The sequence below is a fragment of the Perna viridis genome, chromosome 10 (assembly GCF_037379345.1).
Source record: "Perna viridis isolate PV_CMFRI_1.1 ecotype Kerala chromosome 10, ASM3737934v1, whole genome shotgun sequence".
Lineage (NCBI taxonomy): Eukaryota > Metazoa > Mollusca > Bivalvia > Mytilida > Mytilidae > Perna > Perna viridis.
This window is the reverse complement of record NC_142454.1, coordinates 18,568,912-18,582,764: the sequence shown is the minus strand read 5'-3', so window position 1 is coordinate 18,582,764 and position 13,853 is coordinate 18,568,912. Positions and strand designations below refer to the sequence as shown.

The 13,853-nt window shown below is 32.3% G+C and overlaps 1 protein-coding gene across 3 annotated transcripts; it reads right to left on the bottom strand.

Annotated features, from left to right (window-relative positions):
* Positions 1–283: 283 nt before the first annotated feature.
* On the bottom strand, positions 284–10,404 carry LOC148604822 (protein turtle-like). Of its 3 annotated transcripts, none has more exons than XM_088550430.1 (5): positions 10,298–10,404; positions 4,087–4,371; positions 2,530–2,811; positions 1,915–2,187; positions 284–1,257 (listed from the first exon to the last, which is right to left on the bottom strand). In XM_088550430.1, the coding sequence occupies exons 1-5, from the start codon at positions 10,344–10,346 to the stop codon at positions 1,190–1,192; spliced, it is 957 nt and encodes a 318-aa protein (XP_088406556.1). In that variant the 5' UTR covers positions 10,347–10,404; the 3' UTR covers positions 284–1,189. The 3 variants fall into 3 exon arrangements, with proteins under 3 accessions (XP_088406556.1, XP_088406558.1, XP_088406557.1); XM_088550432.1 differs by having other exon boundaries at positions 2,530–2,616; XM_088550431.1 differs by lacking the exon at positions 10,298–10,404 and adding an exon at positions 8,086–8,201.
* Positions 10,405–13,853: the final 3,449 nt, after the last annotated feature.

Genomic DNA, 13,853 nt, shown 5'->3' with positions numbered 1-13,853 from the left:
TTCCCTTGATTACTCTAATATTTTCGATGTTTGCATATCACATACACTCAAACTTGATTTGACCCATGTTATGAAGTAATATCGGATAAAGGCTTGTGAAAGTTTTCATGTTTGATATGCTGTTAGTTGGCATTGGTTTTGAATGATCGAAGTCGAGATAGCCTTTTTTTTTAAGAAGCGGTTACTTGTGTTGTCTTTCTTTAAGACAGTTTTATTACACAAACAGAATTATATTTTCTTTCTACATTTTATTTACAATTCAAATTCATTGTTCCAGTCGTCGTTATATTGTGTGTTTTTTTTTTTTTTTTTTTTTTTTTTTTTTTGCAGTCGGGGTCCTACTCCGATGTCTGTCCCATAAACCGCTCTTTATTTCTGGTCTTATTTTGTTTTATTATTTGACACCTTTCACAACCCGATGTCCTTGATATTCCGCTTGAATATAAGTCTTCTTGCCTTTTGCTGTCCCAGTATCGTTGGCGACAATACTGTTTTCCACTAAGTGATTTCAATGTGACCTTCACTTCCTTTTGTTCCTCGGTTAACATGACTTCTGGTTTTTTGACTTGGTTTTCATTGTACATGTATATCGCATAGAGCCCCTGCTATTTCTGATGAAATACCCTCTCATTATATAAGGTCCTGGGGTTAATATGATCAATATGATTCCAATGCATCTAATTATCTAATTGAACTTTTGTAATTTTTTTTCGCTTAATAAAGGTCGTTGGACATCTGCAGGGTGCTCCGCTCTGGCTTCCACTATCTAGTAATTAATATTCTGCCGTACCACTTTATTTAGGTCGTAATACATCTGCACGATCTTTATTCATGAATCTTCTTTAAACTGTTCCATTTTTAGGCATCACACCTGTTTTCTGGTCAGCTTTTTTCTTTTCTCCGCCTGATCTGCCTTAGGGTCTTTTTGAACCTTATTTCTCCAGTCTTTTGTTTAAAGTTGGCAAATTATATTGTCCATTGCACATGTACGACATCGTGACTGATGACCTCTTCTAAATAAATTCCCCTACAGGGAACTACATTGTAAATCTTTAGTGCTGTAGGTGCGTTCATCTCTTTCGCGGGTCATTCACGAAGTGAACCATTATTTTTTTCAATTTCTTTTTGTAGTTTTCTGCATCCGAGAATTCATCCTCATATTCAGCCGGGAAAATGTTGCTTCTCAATCTTAATATATCGTGAACAGCCTGCTCCATGTCGATCGGTTAATATCCATGAGGTCTAGAAGCGGCATACCTGTAAAATATCATAAAGTAGCTTGTCTTTTTGGGGAACATGTTGTTGAGCCATGGTCATGGCCTGTGATACGTCTCTGAGATTGTTAAGTATACTTGTTTTTGTTGAACAGATTCTGGACCATCATCATGACACTCATGCATTGTTAAATTAGGATACATATGTTTCGTGTATTTTTACGAAACTGCGGGAAACCATCTTTTTTCACTTCTATCAGTAGGTACTGCTAGGTGACTGGTTTAAAACCCACGGCATGAAATGGTCGTCCAAGTATCTCTTTACGTCGAGGTCAGTCAGGTATATAAAAAGTTTCCGTCTTCTGGGTTCTTGGATTACAATTTTCTATTTTCTACTAGATCACTCTTTTGTACTTGTAAGAACATGGACACATTGGTTGTATAAGGGCATTAAAGTATCTTGTTGTATTTTTTCGTCAAAGCACTGTAATCAATGTATCCTAGTCCAATAAATCAGGCTGCATTGATCCAATCTTCAGATGTATGTATGATTTTAGTTAATTTTTCTTTATTGTGTTTGTCTATTCTCCTTGTCTGGTCTGTGTCCCTGGATTACATTGTATTAATTAACAGGAACTTGTTTCGTATTTACACTTATTTGTAAGTGCTACTTAGTTTTTTTCTAGATTTAAATTCCTACCTGTTTTTACACATATTTCATCTGTCAAAGCGCTAGTGTTCACTTTATTAATTGCATACATTCGTAAAGCATACTGTGTATCCGGTAAAAGATCTTTAATAATTAGTCTATTCATTTCAGAGTTAGTTTCATTCATCCATAACCACTCTCCGTGCACTCGGTATTCGACTACAAATGTCTGAGTATAACCGCCACTATATCCTGGGATCCACGAGACAATTATATAGGTAGATGATGGTTCCCCATTCAAAAAAGTTGGTGTGAATGGTCTGCCTGTGAATATAATATATCATTAACGGATTCAAGATTACAAAATAAAACATTGATGTATTGACAGAAACTTAATGAAGATAAAAGCAAGATTTAAAGCCAAAGAATCATATTCGACCTAGAAGAGACAAACCTGAAAAGAGACAGAAATGTACGCAAATTACATACACACAAAAAAACAACAAAACTAAACAAAACAAAAATAAATAATAAATAAAACAAAACAACAGACAAACTCGTTGTTTAACATCATATTGATATAAAGGAAGCAAAAATAATGACGTGAGACTTTTCCCCTACATAAATGTATCAAATAGTTTTCGGGCGATAATTAAAATTACTTACTGCATAATGAAAGAGTAACACTTTTCGTCAAAACTGTCATATTGTGTTCATCGCAAGCTTTGCATGTAAACATGGCGCCGTTGTTTTCTATAGAAAAGTCAAGGATGTGCTCTAAAACTTTTGTGTATTTAGATACGACTACTTTCTTATTAAGAACCAATTTCATCAACCCTACTGGTTCCCATTTAGAAATACTACATTGAAGTACCAATGTTTCATGCTCTCTAAAATAATTTTTTCCATCTTCATCCTCACCACTAATTGTCATATTTAATGGACATACTGAAATGATATGCAAATTCTAAATTGTAAAGGAAATGGTTAAGGTAAATCATACTTTTTACAAGGAGCATTTTTTTTTGTCATGTTGCAAAATAATACAGACATATTTATATTCAATTAACTAATAGAGTTTATAATTATGTGAATTTTTTTAATTATTTTAAAAGATTTTTTACCCCAAAAATTTACAAACATTGACTGTAAAAAGTCTTGGCTGGAAAATGTCCTCTAGAAATGTTATTGTAATTTTTGTGTTTTAAAATATTACAGGAAAAAGAGTTCCGTGACCAATTTTTTCTCTGATTTGAATATGAAATTATGACTGTTAAGTGTTCTTTATAAAAAGTGAAAAGAAATTTCATACATACTAGTTTTTAATAGTTTGCAAAACAGTGAAAATTCTAGAGTATGTTTATTCAAGTTCATCTTTGAAAAAAACTAAGGATATCAATTTACTACAAATATTAGGTGCGATCTACCATAAATGGAAACAAACGGAAAGAAATCAATTAAAGAAAAAAGCCATTTCCACCGCAAAGAAGAAAAAGGGATAAGACGCCGCTTTTGTAATTAACGGACATAATTTTAAGCTGCCACATAACTGAAAACATATCTTTGAATCACCTTCGATTCGATTTCGTTCTACAAGATGATACTCAAAAGTCGGTAAAAGTAACAACGTAAATTATATTTTTGAGGTTTACAGAACAAATGTCATTATTTCATCTAAACAGAAAAAAAATAGATAATGACTTTTTGTCTATCTAGGAGAATAGTTAGCCTATGCCTTTGTTTTATAATTTACACATAATTTTGCGCATAATCTCTTTGCTTAGTTCTGTTATTCAGTTGCACATTTCCTCTTAAAACTGCATGAGAGAATAATTGTAAATATTTTACTTCATAAGTACCTCTTTGTGAAGAAGAGAATAAAACAAGATTGAATTTAACATTGGAGATACACTTGGGTCCGGCTATGATAAAAAGAATATTGAATTGAATACAACTTTTACCTCATAATTCATTTTAAAAAGTATCAATTTTCATCGAGGAATCTGTTAAAGGTGGAAAAAATATATAATACACAGGCGTATTAAACTATTTGGTATCATATATTGCTTACATTTTCTGTATTAACAAACAACACATATCAGTCATTAGGGAACAGCTAAAACGAATCTTACAAAGCTTCGTGATATATTCGTAAATTTATAAAGACTTTGTGAAAAACTTTTAAATATAACAGGAAGCGGCACAATAATCAGAGCTACTAACCCTTTAATTTCACGTGAAACATTTGCGTGTTATGTGAATTGATTGCATAACATCTATAACGCCCAATATCAGTTGCTGATATATTTTCGATGCATAATTCATTCTCATTCTGGTCACTGATGACTTTTATCGATGGATAGTTTTCCGCCACTTGGTCACCAACAGCCAGTACCATATTTTCGGGACCTTGCCATGCAATTTCTTTAAACGGTCTTTTCAGTGGGCAAGTCAAACAAACGACTTCCCCGGTTGATGAGTACACCGTTTTCGTTTTATTACAAATTCCTACAATTACATGTAAATAGAATAGTCCAGTTGCTTTATAGTTTACAAATGTTGTTCTTTTTTCTGTGATGAGGACCCAATGCTACTTCCTACATTAGGTACTCCAACTAATTCTTCTTTTTATCAGTTTTGAGTGACATATTTTCTTCCAAAAAAATCTCTGTTTATATCAATTAAACAGCTTAATGTGATACGACATTTTAATGTTTTTTGTTTAATTATGGGTTTTAAGGTTTTCCAAAGTATCCTAATTGTCTCGTTTACAACTAAATTCAACGTCGTTCGAATTGCATGACAATTGTCATTTGAGTACTTTTGTCTTGAGAGATTTTGTCATATACGGCATAGGGGATGGGTTAGCATTGGAAAGGAAATTTTTATCATGCACTGCGTATGATAAGTATTGATTTTGGTTTTATCTACGAGATGTTTATTTACTTATTTACTTATTTTCGATATGAAGTTTCAATCTCCCTGATGAGACCAGATATCTTCAATTAGATTGGACAATTTACCGGGTTGACTTCCCACTAATTTCGAACCTGACTTTTTCAAGCCGCAATAAAGTAGCTCCAAGTGAAAATGGCTAAGTCATACGACTCACTTCGGTTATTTATTACAGTTAATAATTACAACGCTATCTTGAGAGTAAGTTGAAGTTAATCCCAAAGTTTTTATTAAAGATTACATGCCCATGTCTGGAGGGATAAGATTTACTTTATTCTCGGAAGTGGGTGTTATTGATTTTGCTTTTTGCACCTTTGAATATATTAATTACTTTTAACTTGCATCAATGCCATCACTGTATTTTCAAAAAAATTTCGAGTTTTAGTCCATCATTAACTAAATATAATGTTCTTCTTAAAATATGTTCTGTATTCGAGTACACGAATATCAATACGCAGACCCGACTAAAATGAGTGTCAATACTTTCGATGAAAGTAATCTTTTATTTGGAAACGTCGTATTATCGTGTTGGTGCATTAATAAAAATATACATATTATTTCTTTTTAAATCTTCAAATAAACGTTTTGTGTCATATTATATTTATTGCATAATTTCTTGATTTGTTATATCAAGTTCAATGTTGATAATTGCGTATTTTGTTATAGTGCTTTTTCGTAACTTTAATCTAATTTTGTCAATTTCAGATAATTGTCCACAATTTTGAAGTCATCTACTACGCTTACAACATAATAATTGGTTAAAAATGAATGATTTTGCCCTTTCGCCAATAGTTTTTCACAAGTGTCGTAGAACAACAGGAACACTTCTCATTTGTATATGGTGGATTATACTGAGTGGTAGTGCTTTCGTTTTTTGTGTGACGTCTTGTTTACATTTTCCTCAGTTTTTATGTGTTATTTTTTTTATTTAGTTTTTATTTGCTTCCGTTGGTGCCAATGATCGTTTGAAATGACAAGAATATATAAAACTAAATTATGAAATGAATTAAGACTTCTTTTATCCAAATTGAAAGTCCCATTTTTCTGGAGTGAATTTCATAAGCAATATAAATGACAATTCTAGATCGTAATTATTGATAACATTCTGTATTTAATAGGATTGTTGCTTGAATAGTCAAAGGACTCTAGATTTTCTCCTATATCGTTTATATAGATAAGAAATAAAAGAAGCTCCAATATCGAACCCAAGGTACACTTGCAATTATATTTAATAATGATGATGAAGAAGATTTGCATATTTCATTTTGTTTCCTATTACTCAAATAATCTTTGAACCAGTAACGAAGATTGTCTGCAATGCCATATGCGTTTAATTTGTGCAATAGACCTTTATGCCAAATTCGATCAAATGCTTTAGAAAAGTCGAATATACAAAATGACTGATTTGTTTGGACCAGTAACTTTGTAAGGGTCAAGAAAAGGAGAATCAAAATGATGTGTATACTGAAAACACCAAAACCACGAATTCAAGAATTCACAAACTTGTGTTTCATTCCTTAGCCACGAACATTGGTATCCACCAATTAAAGTACTTTCACAGATTGAAATGTAACGACAACTAAATCTGTACAGTAAGAAAACGAAATCAGTAAGCATAAGTCAGCGTCCTCTGCTTTTCTAGAAACACCCGCCGAATTGCTCATAAAAAGTCAAGTCCGGGGTAGACGAAAGAGGGAAGGAAAAGTATGACACGTTGAACAAATTAGTTTTCATGCCGCAGATGAATACACCGTAACGAACCACGAGTTCATGATGACGACCATAAAACTTTTGTAGTGATGACTTCAGTTTTGTAACAACAAAAAACCTGCTTCAGAAGCCTATTTGTTAGGATTCTAGCGCGATACAACAAGTTTGCGTAGTCTCTGCAAGCTCTGGCATAATCTATAAGTTGTGATGTGAACACTCCATACGCAGGTGCTTAAGGGATGTTGAACCAGATGAAAGAAAAATTGGCATTTTTTAATGAAAATTCATCACGTTTGTCGTAAAGTTTGGTCAATAGTTTTCCTTTACCATCGATTTCTTAATGTAGGTCAAGATATGAGGCTGACTTCACAGTGTCTGTAGTATCCTTTATCTCAAGTTCCTTGGCTTAGACGCGATGTATCAAATCTCCAAAAATAGGATTGTTTAAAGATAATACTTCATCTATATAGCGGAAACCGAGAAAAAAGGATCGTATACTGAACAGTTCTAGCTAATTGATGCTGTACAAAACAAGAGGCTCCCAGGAGCCTGAATCGCTCACCTTGTAATTTTTCACAATTTAAGGGCAATAACTTTTACAAGGAGTCGTTTGACAACTTTTATCCCTGGAGACATTTTAGGCCTGACAATAAGGATCATTTCAGCAATTGAAAGAAGTTGGCTAAACCTCAAGGTTAAGGAGATAAAATATGCGAAGAACTACTGTCTGACCCCTATGTTCTATTTTTAGTAACGGCAGCCATGTTTTTTTGACGGATCAAAAATCCCCACTTAAGGTCTATGCATGATACCCCAAGGAACATTCATACAAAGTTTGGTTTCAATTGATCAGGTAGTGTCAGAGGAGAAGATTTTAGAAAAAAATAACATTAAAAAAAAGCAAAAATAAAAACGTTGAAAAAGGGCAATAACTCCAACATAGCTTAACAGATTAAAACCAAAATTTGACCAGAGATAGATCTAATCATGCTGAACACTTTTATTCATATCAGAATTTAGCTAAACCTAACGGTTTTGGAGATATATTAAAAAAATTCTACTGTCTAACCCCTGTGTTCTATTTTTATTAACGGCGGCCATGTTTTTCGACGACTCAAAAATCCCCACATCAACTTTATGCAGGATACCACAAACATTCATACAAAGTTTGGTTTCAATTGGTCAGGTAGTGTCAGAGAAGAAGATTTTAGAAAGAAATAACATTAAAAAAAGCACAAATAAAAACGTTGAAAAAGGGCAATAACTCCAACATAGCTCAACGGATTAAAACCTAAATTTGACCAGAGATAGATCTCATTATGCTAAACACTTTCATTCTGTCAGAATTTAGCTAATCCTAACGGTTTAGGAGATATATGTGAAAAACTACTGTCTGACAGAAAAAAGAATTAAAATTCTTAGAAGAAAAACGACATTAACTGACACTACAAAAAAACAAAAACAACAACAACAACATAACAACAACAACAAAAAAAACAAAAAAAACAAAAACCAGCAAAAAACGACATTTAACTAAAATTTGGATTATGGACTTACCAACATATCGTTTAACCAAGAATCCCCTTCATATTCTGTTGCCAAACCAATTATATAAACCAAACAAATATTGCATGACACTCGTAGCACTTATATATCTATCAAGTGGAGGAAATAGTATGATAATACGTCACTTTTTTGGAATCGACTCATTTATCATATCGAATAACATAATCATCATTGAATAGTTTACCGGTTAACTCACCTAATGACCAGGTCTCGATTTCACAAAGTCGTAAGTGTAAAGTTGATCGTAAGTAATGACGTCATAAATTAAAATAGCATTGTGACGTCGTGATTTACGATCAATTTTACACTTACGACTTTTTGTGAAACCGTCGCCAGTTATAAGTTTCCGATATTATAAACTATCAATTTTCATTTTTTTAATTTTTTTTTCAATTATGGGTCCTATATTCGTACCATAATCCAAATAATGGTAATTACTTTAAATGGAAACAAATATTAAAGCTGCCCAAATAGAAACAAATAATAGCTTGGCAACAATTGGTCCAATATACTTCAAACATAAGCGCAATGTTAATTCAACCATACAGACCATATAAACAAACGATTTTATTTAAAATTTTGTTTCATAAAAGTATTCCACAGAATGCTTATTTCATGTACAATTCATCAGCATGTTTCAAATTGTTTTTTTCCAATCAGTTTATCTTAAAATGTATGAATGGTGAGTTATCCTGAATAAGAAATAGATATAATAATATGTAAAATGTACATAATGCAATATCAAATACTGAAAATTTTCCATTTAACGGAAAAGTATTAATTTCTGTCAATGTTTCTATGGAAGTAGCACTTAAAATAGAAAACATTTGAATATTTATTAAAACTTATTTCAGTTTTGAAAAAGTATAGTGTATCTTAACAGTATAAAGAGTACATAAACACGTAGAAAATTATCTTCATAGTTTAGATTTTGGTTGTTATTAACAATATTAAGATCGTAACATAAAAGCCCATGTCTCGGGTTGGTAAGATATGTGATACATATATAGATTTAGAAATGTAATATTAAACTTATTTCGCACAGAAAATATACGTATCAAATACAATAAATTAGGGCAAAGAAAACATATGGGACCAACTGAGAAAAACGTACCATCGCGGTGTAGATACAAAATATTTGCTTGCTTAGTTTTTTTTTCCAAGAAACTAACACACTAATCCTTAATATTCATAATGATATAAAAACAATGTAAACGTTTTTGTTTTACCATTCCTAAATCAACGTTGGCTCCATGTTGGACAAATGAAGAACATGTGCAATTAAAAAAAACATGGTTAATATAAACGAATTTGAAATCCAATCATTCTGTTAGGTAAATAAACTTATTACAAATATGAAACTTGAAATTCATCATCATTTTTTAAAGATAAAAATGGGCCCATGTAATATTTTTTATAGAATGGGAATATTTTGAATTCCAAAACGATGCATGCGCCATGTTGAAGCCTCTGTGTTTCGAATATGCAACAGTCAGGGTCGATACATCTGGGAGAAAGATTTTTTTATATAACTTTCTACTACTACATTAGATCAACATTGGCCAACTATTGTAATTCCAATACACGCCAACTTAAGTGTACTAAATAACACTACTTCAAGATTGTTATAAAGAGTTTTCATACTGAAACATTGTTATTATTAGAGGAGATTTCGATTATTTTGTGCTTTTGTTCCTCGTAATTCGATGTTAAGCAATTTTAATTTGACCAAATATTAATTTAAAAGGAATAATAGAGGTTTTACGACAGTCACATTAGATATAGATGTAACAAAGAGTAAGCAAGGAAACCAAGGTTATAGCGGTAATCAAAAGAATGTAATCCAGGGACAAACAGCAGACATGGAAAACAGACATACACAACAAAGAATATAAAGTAACTAAAATCATACATGCAAAGTAACAAAAGCAAATGAGCAAATCAGACTCCACTAAAAACTGGGAGCATGGACCAGGTGCACCGGTAGGCTAAGCGTCCTCTGCTTTTCTAGAAACACCCGCCGAGTTGCTCATAAAAAGTCAAGTCCGGGGTAAACAAACGAGGAAAGGAAAACTATGACCCGTTGAATAAATCAGTTTTCATGGTGCAGATGGATACACCATAACGATCCACGTTATCAAATAAGTACTTTAAGATAATAATTCTGTTATTTTTGTAATCGAAGTAAATAATTATGCCTTACCTTTGAAAATTAAATAGATGAACATGAACGTAAGAAAATATATTCTCATTTTGTCATTTTACCAACGCCAAAGTCACGGGATTAGTGAAGCATGGTAGTTGGATATTGCATTTTAAACTGATTGTTATTCATATTTCCTTTTATACAAGAAAATATTTGATATTATAGTTTACATCGACATATAATTGGATGATTGTATATATAGAAACCAAATATAGTAATATCACTTATCTGAAAAATAGCTTTCTACACAATATGATAACAAAACACGTTATGTTTAATTTTGACATTAAAAATTCAAAACCCTTAATTTATAATAGACTTAAAACTTCATAAGTGTAACATTACAGAATTGATTTGTGCTTGTTATTCAACCATCACTTATCAATATGATCTTTTTGTGCTTCTATAGACTATAAAATATTTCATGCAAATTATGGTATATTGTGACATCTGAAACACCACGCCCCCACTTTGACAAAAAATGAAACATGAAATATGGTGTCATCGTGCCGGCCTGGTGTATGATCATGTTTTCCGAAGATAACTACTGATAGTTATTATAAATTTTACAAAGCGTGATAACTACGCTATAATTTAAGACAGATATCTCCCTAACACAAATCTGATTTATACTAGAATTAAATAACAGTCACGAAAAACTTCCAGAGCAATATTCTTTAAAAATCACATTCCAAGAACAATGTTCGGTGTTAAAAAGCGGATTTTCCTAACCATAATAATACAATAACTATAACAGGGGGCACACGTATTTTGTGAATTTTAGGGAAAAGATGTATTTACTGTTACACCCAGTAAGCACGTGTAATGACTAAAATAAGTCAGTAAATACACGACTGTTTCTTACGTGATTTTACTAGAGGTATATCATTGCATATTGAAACATTTTATTCTATCAATATGCATATCATACACATTTTGGGTTTTAGCTTCAATCCATTTATTGAGGTCAATATATAACACATAAATACAAAACAAATGATTAACTTTTGATTCATTTAAACTCATCATGATGTTGCAGCAATTAATGTATGTGGGTTTAAGTCAAAACTTTTGTATCCGGAATACAAAAGTCAGGAAATTTATTACTAACTATGATTTAATTTGTTTATCAACAAAACTTGATGATTTATATGACATTTCTGTATATGACTATGAGTTCAAGTTTTAAAATAAAATGCATATTGTCATTAATCGGGTGGAATAGCATTTGTTTTTAGGAAAGAGTACTCACAGTGCTGTTGAGCTATTGAAATGGATTGCTCTTACGTATATCTGATATTCATATCACTTCATATTAATGATACGAGTGAAAATAGTAATACTAACACTATTATGTTCATGATTTTGATGATGCCATAATTGGCAAATAGAAACATGAAAAGAGAAACGATTACAGATAAAAAAAATGATCTATGTATTGTTGATGAACTGTTGTCATTGGTTAGAATGCACAATGATATAGTACTAGATACTGTTGATAAAGTTACCACAACTGTCGCTAGTGTTTTACTAAGATCGACAATGACAACATTTGGTACATTTCTTACGAAAAAAAAGGTGATAAGAATCAGTGCAATATAACACATAAAGATTGGTTTAACAGTGACTGTAACAAAACTCGAAAAAACAATATAGGTGAGATAATAGGTTGTTTAGAAAATATGGCACAAACATTATAATGAACGTTTACGCCGGAGCGAAAACTTTAACAAGCGCTATTAGTTTATTTAATCAAGAGTTAAAGTTTATGATGAAACGTTTACATGCAAGAATTCCATGATTTTTGGCGAATATTCAATTGTTATAGGAAAAGAGATCACAATGACATATCAATTGAAAGTTTATTTATTTTTTCAATGAAGTGAACAAGAATTCTATTTCAAATGATATATAACTAATGAAAAGAATATGAAAGCGGTAAATAATTTTAAAAACTATAACCCTTCTGGTGATGACTAAGGTTTGAAATTTGCGTAAAATCCTTTTAAAGGTCCCAAGTACCGTGAACCACGCTCCATAAATTGGAATTATAACTTTAAAGTTCTTATGGATGCCGTGGAGGACTATGCAAGACAATGGATAAAAGGAGAACAAGAAGACATTGATTCTCTGTCAGAGCGGTTAAAGGCCGTGAGGTCTTTAATTTTGAAACGAATGAATGTTTTACGTAGGCCAATGAGTGCCAAGGCTAAATCAGTTTTCAAAGACCCCGATGTAGCAAAAACATTGTCTACAATACATGACAAATATGTTGTCGTACCAGCAGACAAAGTCCAAAACAACATTTTTGTCTCCAAAACGTTTTACATCCAATGTTTATTATCTGAGGCAGACGTAGAAAATAATAGCAGTGATAGAACCTACACTGCTACCACTTTCTCCAAAGAAGAGATTGTGGAAAACCATAAATCTGTGCCATCCTCTTTTGGTCTCTCTACCAAGGACGATGATTGTGATTAACCGTCTATGTACTGGATTCCAAAACTTCACAAGAATCCATACAAACAAGGTTTCATAGCTGGATCTGCAAAATGTACCACCAAACCTCTTTCAAAACTTTTAACTTCTATACTCACAACTGTCAAAGAGGGTCTACAGTCCTACCACAACACTTGTTACTCCCGTAGTGGTATTAATTCAATGTGGATCCTAAAAAATTCGAAAGATCTTTTGGAGACAATCAGTTCAAGACTATTATCTGAATATAATAGCATTAAAACCTATGATTTTTCAGCACTGTATACTTCTATTTCCCATACTCAGTTAAAATCCCGACTTAAAAACATTATACATCGTTGTTTTTCCAAAAACGATGGTACACCTAGATACAAATATATAGTTCTTGGTAGAGAATCCTCATACTTTGTAAGAAATAATTCCAAATCATCTTCCAAATATACAGAGGAAGATGTTTACAAAATGCTGGAATTTTTAATTAACAACATATTTGTCCAGTGTGGTGGACGTGTTTTTCAACAACCGGTCACGGTCGGCATTCCAATGGGAACAAATTGTGCTCCTTTACTTGCTGACCTTTTTCTTCACTCTTATGAGGCTGACTTTATAGCTGATCTGATCAGAAAGAAAGAATATCGTTTGGCTAGATCCTTCAATCTCAGTTTCCGCTATATAGATGAAGTATTATCTTTAAACAATCCTAATTTCGGGGATTTGATACATCGCATCTACCCAAAAGAACTTGAGATAAAGGATACTAGAGACACTGTGAAGTCAGCCTCATATCTTGACCTACACTTAGAAATCGATGGTAATGGAAAACTATTGACCAAACTTTACGACAAACGTGATGACTTTTCATTCATAATTGTCAACTTTCCTTTCATCTGTGGCAACATCCCTTCCGCTCCTGCGTATGGAGTGTTCATATCACAACTCATACGTTATGCCAGAGCTTGCCGAAACTACGCAGACTTTTTGTATCGCGATAGAACCCTAACTAATAGGCTTCTGGAACAGGGTTATGTTGCTACAAGATTGAAGTCATCACTACAGAAGTTTTATGGTCGTTATC

What these genes read in the sequence shown, in the direction of transcription:
- LOC148604822 (XM_088550430.1), bottom strand. Translation starts at nt 10,346, where the DNA reads ATGAGAATATATTTTCTTACGTTCATGTTCATCTATTTAATTTTCAAA. An exon ending in GTTTCACGTGAAATTAAAGG is followed by an intron (nt 2,812 to 4,086) that starts GTTAGTAGCTCT and finishes ATATCATTTCAG; the next exon opens with TATGTCCATTAAATATGACA. An exon ending in TGTTACTCTTTCATTATGCA is followed by an intron (nt 2,188 to 2,529) that starts GTAAGTAATTTT and finishes TTATATTCACAG; the next exon opens with GCAGACCATTCACACCAACT.